Raw genomic sequence first — 14,980 nt, 5'->3', positions numbered from 1 at the left:
CATAGCCCATCTGTAAATAGCCCATCCAACTACCTCATCCCCATACTGTATTTATTTACTTATCTTGCTCCTTTGTACCCCAGTAACTCTACTTGCACATTCATCTTCTGCACATCACTCCAGTGTTTAATTGGTATATTGTATTTACTTCGCCACCATGGCCTATTTATTGCCTTACCTCCCTTATCCTACATCATTTGCACACACTGTATATAGACTTTTTTCTGCTGTATGTTTGTTTATTCCATGTGTAACTCTGTGTTGTTGTATGTGTCGAACCGCTTTGCTTTATCTTGGCCAGGTCGCAGTTATAAATGAGAACTTGTTCTCAACTAGTCTACCTGGTTAAATAAAGGTGAAATAATAAATAAATAAATAAAAATAAGATATTATTGGGATGCACTCATTGTTAGTACTTTGAAAGAATCAAACTTCAGAAATACGACTTGAACTTTTCAGACTTATATAAAAAACACAACACAAAAACCCAAGCCATTGTGTAGTTTTTTCCCCTTTATGCGTTTCTGTGAATATTTACAAAACCATAGACCCATGTACAATACCAACTCGCAAATGAACAAATAAACTACGGACAGCACAAACAAACCAGTTTACATAATGATAATTTTTTTAATATGTACACCGAAACTGGCAAGATGATAGCATGAAACAATGTAAGATTATATGTGATTGTGTTAAATAAATTCAACCATCTATCAAGAGGTGTTGTGCGGTTTTAATCCAATAAGACAAAATGCCAGGTTACTTGGCGCTCCGGCAGACCTACAAAGAAGCCTAGCTCTGGTCCAGGGCGTTAGTGCGACTTGCTAAAGCTGTGAAGGCTCAAGCCGGGATTCCACCCGACCGCACTTTGTCAGCTATGCACCTTTTAAAGGCATTGTTTCTGCAAACTCTGTATATGTCGGCTTAATCGGAAATTACCTTAAAAATGTCAAGCGCTATAATGCAAATCTACCACTGATCGGATTGAATGTCAGCCTAAGCGGTAGCAAGCCACACTAACGCCCTGGACTAGAGCTACAAGCAGCTCATCATCTAACAGCAATGAACGATAGAAACTAGAGTAGCTGAAAAAAGACTGGCGCTACACTGGTCAGTCTGAAAAGGCAAAACAATCAACACAAATGACGCAACAACACTGCATGTAAAAAAAATAACCAGAACTTGGCATAGTATTCAGCTATGCTCACTCTTCTGAGAGATTGCCCCCCAAAAATCACTTTGAAGAACACAGCCAAGTAAAATACAGATCTCTGCGCATCGCAGAAGAATGGCCCGACGGCCTAATGCACCTTTTCAAAGCGCTTTTAAGAAAACACGTGCAACAGGCACAAAATAAAAGAAAGATGCCAACAACAAGAATATACTTGGTGTATTTTAGGCAAAGCAGTATTTAACTGCTGTCTTGTAGTGTCAATTTTGAAGGGAGCGAGGAAAAGCCCCAAACTGACTATACAGTGTCTTAGGTAGTCCAAAAATAAAATTCACAACACATTGATGGTGGCGTTTCCTTTTTCCCCCCTTCACTCTAACCCAGGGGCTCTGTTTTAAATAATGACCTGACCATGGTCTTTCAGTCAGGTGTAGTTTCATCAGGTGAGTTAGTACTGGAACTAAAGCATTCACTCTCCAGGACTGGGTGTTGGAGACCCTATAACATCTCAGCACTAGAAACACACACACTATAGCCTCAAACCCTAATAGTGTTACCTTTAGTGTGTTCAGAAACGTCCATACAACACTTGAGGATGTCAAAAACACCAGAGTCCAAAATAATCTAAATACAACAATCTGTGGTGCGTTCTCAACATTGTTCGCCTCGTTTTGAAGCGAAAACAAAACGAAAATGTTCACATCACCGTATACAACACAGGTTGTTGCCACTCCTACACAGTCACTCCCCCAGTCTCTCCCTCTTTTTGTCTCAGAGGACCATATATAAGGGTATCAATAGCTAGGTTTCCATCCAATTGGTGACAGATACTCTCAAATCCGCACAAAAACTATATTCACATTTTCCCACCAGAGACGCGTTTCCATCAAATTGACTGTGCGTGATGATGTAGCGCACATACAAATACCTTTTGCTGTTAAATTCCCATGTACCAAATAAAAAATAGAAGTTAAATGAGTTTCCATCACATTTTCAACTCTACGGATGGTTTTCACACAAAAACTGTTCTGTTATATAGCGAGTCTGCCCACTCTGGTACTGGCACGTGCGCGCTGTTGGCTAGTTTTCTTTATTTGTCAAACGGCTGCCACGCATCGATGATCACGTCATCAGAATAAGACCCACGATATTTATTGGAAAGGAGCATCAAGCTCATCACCTTGCACTTTCGCCACCCTGTGAAGTTCATCCTCATTTATTTTATCTGTAGCCTAATAAACGGCATGCTTTCCTGACGCGTCGTAGTGGGAGGACCACACATGTCATCGCGCGACTCCAAGTTGACTTCGATACGATGGTTATTACATCAATAGTTCCACCGACATTTCTCGCATACTTCATTTTACCGACACAAAAAGATCCCACCTTGTCTAGCGTATTTCGTTTTGTTGACATTTGGAAAGTGTACCGAAAAATGTTGTTTCCATCAGGCCCTGTCGTTACATTTTTGACCCGACATTGACCCGTACTTTACTGCATAAGAAGGTTGGATGGAAACCTGCTTAACGAGATGTAGGCTACATTCCAATACCCACATTAGCGTACCACTTCGAAGACACGCCCACTACATTGCTTCCTTAAGCGTCAACTCTGTTCCTTAAGCGTCAACTCTGTTCCTTAAGCGTCAACTCTGTTCCTTAAGCGTCAACTCTGTTCCTTAAGCGTCAACTCTGTTCCTTAAGCGTCAACTCTGTTCCTTAAGCGTCAACTCTTGTTTTTTGACCGTCAGCAAAAAAAATATTACAGAGTTGACCGTCACTGCTGTAACGTTACGGAGTGGACCACGCCTCTGTTTTGGCTTCCTTCATTCTAAGTAGCACGCTAGTGTGGATACTGTGGAGCTATTGTCGTGTCCGTCCATCAATCTCTCAGTCTCTCCGTCAGTCTTCTCAGCACACCATGATGGGCGTCCCGTCGTCCTCGCGCCGCTGGTTCTTCTTGAGCAGCTGGATGCGGTTGTGACAGTAGAATTTGATGGCCCGCCAGTCGCGCCGGTTGGTGACCAGCAGCGGGCAGCTCTGCAGGCAGCGCTCGCAGTCGGCCTTGGCGGGCACGCGCAGCTCGGCGATGTTGCAGGTCAGGTGCTCCTCCACAGCGGCGCGCTCTGCGTCCGACCACGGGCGCTTGAGGACGCCACGTTTGCCTGTGCGGGGAGAGGGTGAGTTAGTACACATAGGGATGGATCTGTGTAGACATGTCTTTGTGGTGGGCTGTATACAGTACACACACACTACTGTGTACATACACACACGACAAACTTCTGTATTGGTCTTGAATGTCTCAGCTCTTTCGGAGTATGAGTATGGAATGAACACACACACACACCTGATTTGGGCCCACCTGAGCCTCTCCTGCGGCCGGGGAGCGAGGGGGAGAGGGGCGATGTGGAGGAGGGCGTGACCTTGAGTTTCCTGGCACGCGGTGTCCTGCTGTTGGTTCTGCCCTTCCTCACCATCAGCAGGCTGGGAGGGGCCACCTCGCCCTTCTCCTTCCGCCTCTCGCCGTCAGAGTCGCCCTCCGAGTACGAGTCGGCCGAGTTGCCTGACATCACTGTAGGGGGAGAAAGAGAAGGGTCAAATACATGTAAATGTTTCTCAACTTCAACTACAACGCTGGTCTTCATCATACTAAAGGACAGTCCAAAATGAACAATCACCATGAGACGACGCGTAAACTGTTTAACCCTCTAGAGTTGATTGACGCACAGCTGCGTCAATCTAAGTAACATAATTTTAAAAAGAATCCCCATCAAAATGTCAGTTTAAGCTAGAGATATCTTTTTCAATCCACCGCATCCGCCGATGTCGCACTTCCGCATCTGCGGTGAAAGATGGCAGAGCCAGAGCGGTGATTTTCAGACCATGAGACATCCCGAAAATCAGTCATCTCACGAAAAGCTAACCTTTCTCTAACGGTCATCATGCTTTGTTCCATCCGTTCCATTATATTGAGCAGGTTGAATCAAGTGTACTTAATATACAGTAAAGGAGAGAAAAATAACTCCACTTCTAGCGTGACTATTCAGGTCTGACGTATATGTTAATCCTCAGTGTCTCCTTACCGTCAAGCTCCAGACAGATGTGGTGGAGGCTCATCCCCCGGAACAGCACGCCGTCTCTCTCCCCGCACAGCACCACGCGCCCCACTCTACCCATCAGCCCCGGGTCCTGGCCAATCCCGCCGCAGCTCTGCGTCACGTGGTACTCGCGCTCCAGGAAGTGTTCCAGGCGCTCTACGGCGTTCCCACCTGGCTGTCCTGGCTCCTCCCCCTCGCCGAGCAATAGCAGCTGCGTCAAGATGGCGACCTGGCGCCGGACGCGGGTCTGGGTGAGGGCGCGGGGGTTCCGGGTGCCGCTGGAGCGGGCCAGGCTCCGGAGGAGGTCGGTGCCACGGAGGGGGGTGGCTGGGGAGTGGTATGGCCGGGCGAAGACATACGGGTTCTGGGGATCGACGCCGACATCTTGTCTGGTCTGGAGGAGGAGTTCGAGACACGGCTCGCAGTGCGGTGGCAGGATAAGAGGCTGGACTCTTCCTCGTTTGCCCTGGACACCTACTCGAGGCAAATGTGGAAGGACGAGACGCTCAAAGGGCGAAAGCGATGCCTCCAGAGGTGTGAGGGCGGGCGGGGCGCCGGGGGGCACTGGCACGGGGCACTGGGGGGTGACACGGGAGCGGTATTCGGCTATGGCCAGTTTGGAGACCTCGCACTCACGGCGACGGTTGTAGAGTATGAGCAGGGCGAGGGAGGAGTGGCACAGGAGGCGCCAGGCCTCGGCGGATTGAAGCTGGCGGGACAGGGAGAGGAAGGCAGAGTGCTGGAGCCTGCGGAGGTAGAGAACCAGGGAAGACAGGGAGGAGAGGAGGGGCAGCATGTGGAGACGTCCCGAACTGAGGGAGAGGGAGGGAAGAAGAGAAAGAATGAGGGAGAAAGGAGAGGGAGAGAGATTAGTTTCAATTGCAGGCGTCAGTTATTAATTTATTCTAAGCACAACAAAAAAATAAAACATCTATTTAAAGTATGTACTATACTCATAACATTTAACATATTGATAACATCACATCAGCAGTTTGAAGTTAATTTTAAGTCCGTCTCAGTTGACTGATTTAGTCATCCAATTAAAGTATGCTAAAAGCATTCCAACTGTTTTACATTCCCCAATGCTAAAGCTGAGCAGCAGTTCAGTTTGCTGGCACTTTGCTGATCCATCAACTGCTTTCTCAATATCCATTTGATGAGGTGAATCTGTCCTTTAGGTGAACGAGGCCTTTAACGGAGTACCTCACCTCAATGACTCCTTCTCCTTATCCTCAGCTCCACTGTCGTCTTCCATCATTCCGTTCTCCTCCTCCTCTTCATTTTCCTCCTCTTTCGGCAGCCGTTCCATCTCCTTGGGCGTCTGCTGAAAGACGTGGGGAAAAGCCGCCTCTGCCTCGTCTTTGGGCTTCACCACCTCAACTTCCACCAGATCGTTCTCCTCTTCCTCCTCCTCTTTTTCCTTCTTCACTTTGCGCAGTCCCGCCTTTCTGGGCGGGGTCACAGCCGCCGGAGGCGGGCTTCTCTTCAGAACCGACACGGCCACCGCACTGCGCCCTCGGGGTGGAGTCAATACCAGGGGGGAGGAGTTTCCCCCAACGGCGGAGGAAGGGGATTGGGCGGTGGGACGTTGAGGAGACAGGGAGAACGCGGCGGCGGCCCCCTGTGGTGGCTTGTGGGAGTTTTGCTCCGCTCCTGATGATGACCGAGGTTGCTGCTGGGACTGAGTGTGGTGTGTGGCATGCGCGGCCGCCAGATGGGGCATAAAGCGCTCGATGAGCGCGGCGCGGATCTCAGGCTGGTTGGTGTGGTGCTTGTCCAGGTGGCGCCCCAGTGAGCGGAAGTGGCGGCCGCAGTAGGCGCAGCTCAGCTTCTGGGGGGGCACGCCCATGCCGACCCCCCTGGCTATGTTAATACTGATGTTCGCCGTCGTGTTGGGCCCCAACGGAGCGGGGGATTTGAACAGAGAAGGGCGAGAAGAGGTGGAGGAGGAGGGAGGGGGGGAGAAGGTGAGGGGGCGGTATGAAGAGGAGAGGGGAGGGCGGCCCGGGGATGTCCAGTGAGGGGTGGTTCTCTTTTTGGAAGGGGTGGTGGTCCGGCGGCGTTTTCGGCGGCGAGGTGTGCGTCTCTGACCCCCGTCCTCGCCCTCCTCATTCTGGGGATCCGAGTCGCTGGCGTTGGAGTGGGAGAGGGGGGAGGAAGAGGGGGACAGGGGCCAGGAAGGGGTGAGGTAGTCCTGGGCTGAGAGAGAGGAGGGCACGGGCCCGGACTCTTCCTCCTGAGAGAGAGAGAGAGAGAGAGAGAGAGAGAGAGACAGCGAGACCGAGAGATGAGTGGTGTTTGAGCCAGTTGTGTGAGTAGAGCACAGACAAGTGACATGTACATAAGACAGACTGTTTAGACCAGTGGTTCTCAATCCTGGTCCTGGGGACCCAAAAGGGGTGCATATTTTTGTTTTTCCTTAGCACTGCACACCTGATTCAAATCATCAAAGCTTGAAGCATTGATGAGTTGATCGTTTGAATCGGCTGTGTAGTGCTAAGGTAAAAGCTAAAATGTGCACTCCTTTGGGTCCCCAGGACCAAGGTTGAGAACCACTGGTTTAGAGTGACTGAATGGTGGGTGCGTGAATGAGGAGTGTCCAATGAGAGCGTTGAGTGAGCAATAGTAGTATATTCCAACCCTTGAGGGCACATTAGACAGGTGTATGGAATGTAGACATATAAAACAAGCACATCAGTATAATATTAAGTGTTGTAGAAATATAGTAGGTGTATGTAGGCAACAGGTGTATTTTCGTACCTTTTTGATACTGTTGTTCTCAGGGTCAGAGATACACTCATATCTCCCTGAGGAGACAGTACCACGGAAACCCTGGAGGAATATAGGCCCCATTAACATTCATTATTACCCCCCAGTGCTGTCAATCAGGCGGTCAAACTAGTTACAGTAGCTACTCAAAAAGCACTAGATACTATACAGTAGTCAGCCCAGGTGAAAATACCCAGATATGTATTACGGCGCAAAAAAAACCACTCAACGATTTCTGCTAGAAAGAGCATTATTTCATCAAAGTAAAAGTAAACAGATCCAATGTGATCCAATCGCTAGTTGCAGTACTTACAACTTGCCTCGGATAAACAAATCATGGATATTGTGGCATACTGTCTATTCAAAATGTAACTATTTTGTAGTTATTTGGCTCACTGCATTTGATTTTTTCCATCAGGAAATATAAGCTGTACGTTGAAAACACTATTCACCAAATAGAAAGGTGGGTAAACTGCATTTGACTTGCATTTACGTTCCACTACATCCCAGGTTATATGGGTACCAGCCATCGCTATGGCTACAGTTACTTAGGCTCTAACAGGTACATCATCATGGTTACTCACCATGGCAACAGTTACTTAGGCTCTTACAGGTATGTCGCCATGGTTACTCACCATAGTGTTGTCTCCCCACTCGGTCAGGCTGTAGTCAACGGTGATCTCCTCTCCCTTGGTGATGTCTCGGATCGCTATGACGACCAGACGCACCTGGCTCCCACAGTGTACCTCGCGGATGCGGCAGTTTGGAGGAGGGGGGTACATCCCCGCCGCCCCCCTGCCCCCGCTGGATCCCTCCTCACCTAGCTCTGAAGACCCACTGCTGAAAGGGGAGAGGGAGGAAGAGAGATGGGGAAAGAGAGATGGAGAGGAGGGAGAGAGATCAGCATACGTAGACCTATGCACACAAAATCAGCAAAAATAGCAGACACTAGCTAATCAGCTAAGACAGACAGACACTCTCACACACACACAAAGCTACCCCACGCAAAACAGCACAACTATACAAAACATTAGGAACACCTGCTCTTTCCATGACACAGACTGACCAGGTGAAATCTATGATCCCTTATTGATGTCACTTGTTAAATCCACTTCAATTGGTATAGATGAAGGAGAGGAGACAGGTTAAAGAATGACTTTTAAGCCTTGAGACAATTGAGACATGAATTGTGTATGTGTGCCATTCAGAGGGTGAATGGGCAAGACAAAAGATTGCCTTCGAACGGGGTATGGTAGTAGGTGCCAGGCGCACCGATTTGTGCCAAGAACTGCGACACTGCTGGGTTTTTCACGCTCAACAATTTCCCGTGTGTATCAAGAATGGTCCACCACCCAAAAGGACATCCAGCCAACTTGACACAACTGGGGGAAGCATTGGAGTCAACATGGGCCAGCATCCGTGTGGAACGCTTTCAACACCTTGTACTATACATGACAAAAAACACACACACCCCACACAACTATACACACATTACGACACGCACAATTAAAAAGTACACAAATGTTATCAAATAAAAAAACATTTTATCATAAAAATAACACCATGAAATGAAATCACACACACAGTCACACTTACCAGATCTGAGCAGGGTCATTGATGTAGCATGGGCCATCCAGCGTTGGTCGTTTGTTCTCTGCAGCCCCCTTACCATCACCTGAGAGAAGAGTATAAAAGGATTACACACCAGCACACACAGACACACATGCACGACTGCACACACACACTGACACGCACGAAAGGACACACACACACACTAAAGGTCATCACCCTTTTCCCACCTAAACACATATGCACATCACACACCACTCACACACAAACACAGTCAGTCACACAAACATTTATATAGGTCAGCACCCCCCCCCCTGCCCCTCTTCCACCCACAACACACACAATCCCGGACACATGCACACACACTCAAAAGGACACGCACAACACAACTATTACACACACGCGTCAACACAAGAATCGTCACTAAAGGACAAACAAACACCTGGACCGTAGCTGTGTTCAGAGCTCTCCTCCTCATCCTCTGTGACAAAGACGCGGTCGCACACTTTCACCGGAGTTCCCTTCCTTTTCCTCCCACAACCACGTCTGTGGAACACAGAGAGAGAGAGAGAGAGAGAGAGAGAGAGAGAGAGAGAGAGAGAGAGAGAGAGAGAGAGAGAGAGAGAGAGAGAGAGAGAGAGAGAGAGAGAGAGAGAGAGAGAGAGAGAGAGAGAGAGAGAGAGAGAGAGAGAGAGAGAGAGAGAGAGAGAGAGAGAGAGAGAGGAGAGAGAGAGAGAGAGAGAGAGAGAGAGAGAGAGAGAGAGAGAGGAGAGAGAGAGAGAGAGAGAGAGAGAGAGAGAGAGAGAGAGAGAGAGAGAGAGAGAGAGAGAAGAGAGAGAGAGAGAGAGAGAGAGAGACGAGAGAGAGAGAGAGAGAGAGAGAGAGAGAGAGAGAGAGAGAGAGAGAGAGAGATTATCATTTTATCAATGCCCCAGGCGGACCAATCTTAACATCAATCAAGTAGGAAAAGCAATCAATACACTGATCACCAAAAGGAACCCAGTCTCAATTTCTGTATCCAATTACTTTCAACCAATAACAACTGAATCATTGATTCATTTATTGATTCATTTAGACTATGCTGAATGCTGACTGGACATAATTTGGGCAGAATTGGGCCAAATTCTTACTGGGTAAATTGGTGTTGAAGGGACATTTGTGAATCACAAGCCACAATACAAGACACTGATCCAAGGTCTGTGTTGAGTTTCACTCCACTTCCAGGGATTCAGGATACAGGAATGGTAAACTGATCCAAGATCTGTGCTTACGGTGCAGATTCTAGCCATAGCGTAAAGCCACTTGTAAGAGCAGAGGATACACTAGGAGCTGATCTGAGCTAATCTTTCTTTGCCTCAAGCCTAGCCGTAACCATTCAAATCCAAGCACTCGAAACTGGCTTTGGATCAGTGTGATTTAGGGCAGTTTTTCTACACACACATGCTGTTTTCTGTAATTCTTTCTATTTTTTCCTTACATGACATTGAAGGCTTTTAAAACTAGGCCATAGGAAGACAGTGCCTTGGTTTCTCAAGTGTTCATTACTGTGTGTGTGTTTGTGCGTGTGTGTGTGGGAGTGAGAGAGACTCTTTGAGCAGAGATATCAACCAGACTCGCCGTCTTTGTATTGATCTGCCCCTCGCTCTCCATCTGGACTCGTGATAACGTGTGTGTGTGTGCGCGTGCTTGCCTGCACTTTCTTGTGTGCACACTCTCTCGTGTGAGTGTGTGTATGTCTGCACGGTCACTCATGTATGCCCATACTTTTGTCTACTAAGCTTGAGCCTAGTTTCTCTTTCTTAAAGTAACAGCGTTCTTTTAAATGCTTTTCACCCATTCCCCATTGTATAAGGTAATTACATTATCTAGAATGGCCTGTAATGGAAGTGCTATAAGAGGCATTAGCAACAACTGATTTACATACAGTACAGTGGTTCATAGTGTGTGTGTGTGTGTGTGTGTGTGTGTAGTACTGTACCACAGCCTTTCTAGCCTAGTCAATACTTCCCGTTAGGTTGCATACACTACATGGACCAAAAGTATGTGGACACTTGTTCGTCGAACATCTCATTCCAAAATCTTGGGCATTAATATGGAGTTGGTCCCCCCCTTTGCTGCTATAACAGCCTCCACTTTTCTGGCAAGGCTTTCCAATAGATGTTGGAACATTGCTGCAGGGACTTGCTTCCTTTCAGCCACAAGAGAATTACGCATCGATCACACCGACATCGCATTTTTGGTACACCAGAATTACATTAATTTCCAATGAAACGCTGCGTTTTGCTTGCAGCAATGTGTCGCAGAGGCAGTTGCAGTGTGTTCGGTGTGGTTCATACGTTGAATTTATCGAACGTATGTGTCAAACTGTATGCGTAGGTGGCTTGACAGAAATGGTAGCAGAAGGTGAACGTTGAACTTTTGTTGCACACATATCCAGATGACGCTGCGTACTATTTCGCGCAAGGACACTGTCAGTGTGATCGAAGTGTTAGTGAGGTCGGGCACTGATGTTGGGCGATTAGGCCTGGCTCACAGTCGGCGCTCCAATTCATCCCAAAGGTGTTCGATGGGGTTGAGGTCAGGGTTCTATGCAGGCCAGTCAGGTTCTTCCACACCGATCTCAACAGACCATTTCTGTATGGACCTTGCTTTGTGCACGGGGGCATTGTCATGCTGAAACAGGAAAGGGTCTTCCTCAAACTGTTGCCACAAAGTTGGAAGCACATAATCATCTAGAATGTCATTGTATGCTGTAGCGTTAAGATTTCCCTTCACTGGAACTAAGGGGCCTAGCCTGAACCATGAAAACAGCCTCAGACCATTATTCCTCCTCCACCAAACTTTACAGTTGGCACTATGCATTGGGGCAGGTAGCGTTCTCCTGGCATCCGCCAAACCCAGATTCGTCCTTCGCCAGATGGTGAAGCGTGATTCACTTCTTTTTTTGTGTTGTTTTACTTAAAAATATATATTTTGTCATTTAGCAGATGCTTTTATCCAGAGCGACTTAATGCATACATTTTCATACTGGTCCAACCATGGAAATCAAACCCACAACCCTTGGCGTTGCAAGCGCCATGCTCTACCAACTGAGCCACACGGTACCTCCAGAGTCCAATGGCAACGAGCTGTACACCACTCCAGTCGACGCTTAGTATTGCGCACGGTGATTTTAGGCTTGTGTGCGGCTGCTCGTCCATGGAAACCCATTTCATGAATCAACTGACAAACAGTTGTTGTGCTGACGCTGCTTCCAGAGGCAGTTCGGAACTCGGTAGTGAGTGTTGCAATCGAGGACAGACGATTGTTATGCGCTTCAGCATTTGGCGGTCCCGTTCTATGAGCTTGTGTGGCTTACCACTTCGCGGCTAAGTCGTTGTTGCTCCTTGCCTTTTCCGCTTCACAATAACAGTACTTACAGTTGACCGGGGCAGCTCCAGTAGGACAGAAATTTGACAAACTGACTTGTTGGAATGTTGGCATCCTATGACGGTGCCACGTTGAAAGTCACTGAGCTCTCCAGTAAGACCATTCCACTGCCAATGTTTGTCTATGAAGATTGCATGGTTGCGTGCTCGATTTTATACACCTGTCAGCAACAGGTGTGGCTAAAATAGCCGAATCCACTAATTTTAAGGGGTGTCCACATTCTTTTGTATATATAGTGTAATTCCTAACCAATATGTTCCAATGGAATTTTGCTTATATCTCCTTGATGGTTTTATGGGTCTTCAAATACAGCAGAGGGGGACAAGTGTGAAATTGTCTACTACTATGTGTGTTTGTGAATTCTACATGATTCAATGCACTACGACCACACATTATATAGTGCACTACTTTTGACCAGGGACCAGTTACGACCACGTCATATCGCCAGTCTCTAGGATTTATCATGACATGGAAGTAAGTCCATAGGAGTTTCTCTTGGTGATAGTCCATTGTGTGTGTGTGTGTGTGGTCTATTCTAGCACTGTCTAATCAGATGTCTCTCTTCTCCATTCCATCTGTCCTTCACTCTATCACTCCCTTTCTCTTCCTACCATTGATTCTCTCCATTCCCCTATCCCTGCACATCTCTCCCACAAACAAACACACTCTCACACACACAGCCCTCCTCCTTTACCAACCCACATACACACACAAATACACAAACAAGTCCTCACTCAAGACCAACATGTGCACACACAAACACACACCCTCTCAGGCTTACAGGCACACACACATTCTCTCCAGCCAAGCTCACATGCACGCACACACACCCCTCCCCCTCTCTAAAGCTCACACACACACACACACACACACACACACACACACACACACACACACACACACTCTCTCTCCCTCCCTCTCAAATATCCAAACCCACAGTCTCATGTTCCCCCTCTCTCACACACACACACACACACACAAAACGCATACACACAAAAAAAACACACACATACAATCTGCACCATACACACTCCTAAATGTCTTCATTTTTCCTGCAATACACCTCTTTTCTCACTCTAACACACACTCTCAATCTCCAGAACACATGCGCCATCTATTTCTCTCATGAACGACAGTACATTTTAATACACACACATCCTCTCACACACTACAGTAGTCTCCATAAGGCACACTCTCCCTCCTCCATGGATAACATTCTCTCTACACGCACACTCCCACCCTCCCCCCACTCAGTCACACACACACACTGTCCTTCCCTCTTTCATAAACAAAGTAGATGCATAAATACTCTCCTTTCCTGTCTCTTACACACAAGCAAACACACTGCCCTGTCTAAGTCACACACACACACACACACAAACCTTCTCTCTGTATCCCCCTTTCACACACACCCTTCCCTTTTTCTCTCTGCCTGCAGAACACACACACACACACACACACACACACACACCCTTCTCCCTCTGACTCCAGAACAAACACACACAGACACACACATTCTCTCTCCTGCGTGCTCTCTCACACACACACACACACACACACATTCTCTCTCCTGCTTGCTCTCACACACACACACACATTCTCTCTCCTGCTTGCTTGCGCTCTCTCTCACACACACACACACACACACACACACACACACACACACACACACACACACACACACACACACACACACACACACTCTCTCTCCTGCTTGCTTGCTTGCTCTCACACACACACACTTTTCTTTTTTTTTTTCCAAGACAGACACTCATTCTCCCTCCCTTCTCTGTTTCAAAAGTGCACGCACGCACAAACACACACACACACACACACACTTCCTCACCCTCTCTCCATCACACACCCTCCCCTTCTCTTCCCTCTAACACACACCCTCCCTCATCTTGCTCTCTTCCCTTTAAACACACACACACACTCTCGGTGTGTAACACACCCCCCCCCCCTCCCTCCCTCTGTGTGTAACACACACACCCTCCCCTTCTCTCTTCGTCACAAACACACTCTATCACTCCATTTCTTAAAGACAGACACACACACTTTTCTTCACTAGTCTTCACTGTCAGTTTAAAATCACTAAACAAAAACTCAAATCTCTCACACACACAAAATATGATACCACAAAATGTTAGTCTCTTACTAAACTATTCTTTCTACTTAGAAGACAACACACTAATGGAAAGTCAGAAACACATTCTCTCTCTCTCTCTCACACACAATCATCCCCTTTGCTTTATCCCTTCTACAAACACACACACCCCCACACATTTCTTGGTTACACATAAACACACTAGTCCCTCACACACAGACCACTCCTCTCTCTCTCTCTCACACACACACACACACACACACACACACACACACACACACACCACAAACAACTCATACACCCTCCCCCACTAAGCAACACACATGTATGCACAAACACACTCTTCCCTCCCCTTCGGTGTACCTCTCTCACACACTTCCCCTCTATCCCTCCCTCCCTCACACACACTCCCCCTTTATTACACAAATATGCTCACCCTCACGTACACACACGTCCTTCACAGTCTCTCTCACAGCTCTCTCCTCACACACACTCTCCCTAAAAACACACCTTATTTCTTTTTTCTCTCCCCTTTTCCTCACTGCTGCTCTCCCCCAACACTTTCTCTCACACAATCTCTGAAAAACACACCTTTTCACTTTCCCCCTTTCTCTCCCTTACACACACATACAACTCCTCCCCTCCTTTCTCTCTCACACACACACACACACACACACCTCCTCCCCTCCTTTCTCTCTCTCACACACACACACACACACACACACACACACACACACAACTCCTCCCCTCCTTTCTCTCACACACACATTCATCCACACATGCCACCCCCTCTAGCACACACACCACACCCCCCTCTCTCTCACACACACACACA

At 47.6% G+C, this 14,980-nt stretch overlaps 1 protein-coding gene across 1 annotated transcript in view; it reads right to left on the bottom strand.

The window, feature by feature from the left end:
* Positions 1 to 493: 493 nt before the first annotated feature.
* The window catches only part of LOC106609957 (uncharacterized), a 15,992-nt gene continuing 1,505 nt past the window's right edge, over positions 494 to 14,980 (bottom strand). The window contains exons 2-9 of the mRNA XM_014209026.3: positions 9,052 to 9,155; positions 8,637 to 8,715; positions 7,676 to 7,880; positions 7,032 to 7,103; positions 5,480 to 6,507; positions 4,257 to 5,083; positions 3,521 to 3,745; positions 494 to 3,338 (exon numbers count right to left, since the gene is read on the bottom strand). Of these exons, the coding sequence (XP_014064501.3) occupies positions 3,085 to 3,338; positions 3,521 to 3,745; positions 4,257 to 5,083; positions 5,480 to 6,507; positions 7,032 to 7,103; positions 7,676 to 7,880; positions 8,637 to 8,715; positions 9,052 to 9,155 (2,794 nt within the window). The 3' untranslated portion in view covers positions 494 to 3,084. The remainder of the gene's footprint in view (positions 3,339 to 3,520; positions 3,746 to 4,256; positions 5,084 to 5,479; positions 6,508 to 7,031; positions 7,104 to 7,675; positions 7,881 to 8,636; positions 8,716 to 9,051; positions 9,156 to 14,980) is intronic.

This window comes from Salmo salar, chromosome 08 (genome assembly GCF_965601325.2).
Source record: "Salmo salar chromosome 08, fSalSal1, whole genome shotgun sequence".
NCBI lineage: Eukaryota > Metazoa > Chordata > Actinopteri > Salmoniformes > Salmonidae > Salmo > Salmo salar.
Note: the sequence above shows the minus strand (reverse complement) of the source record. Positions and strands in the feature narration are given on the sequence as shown.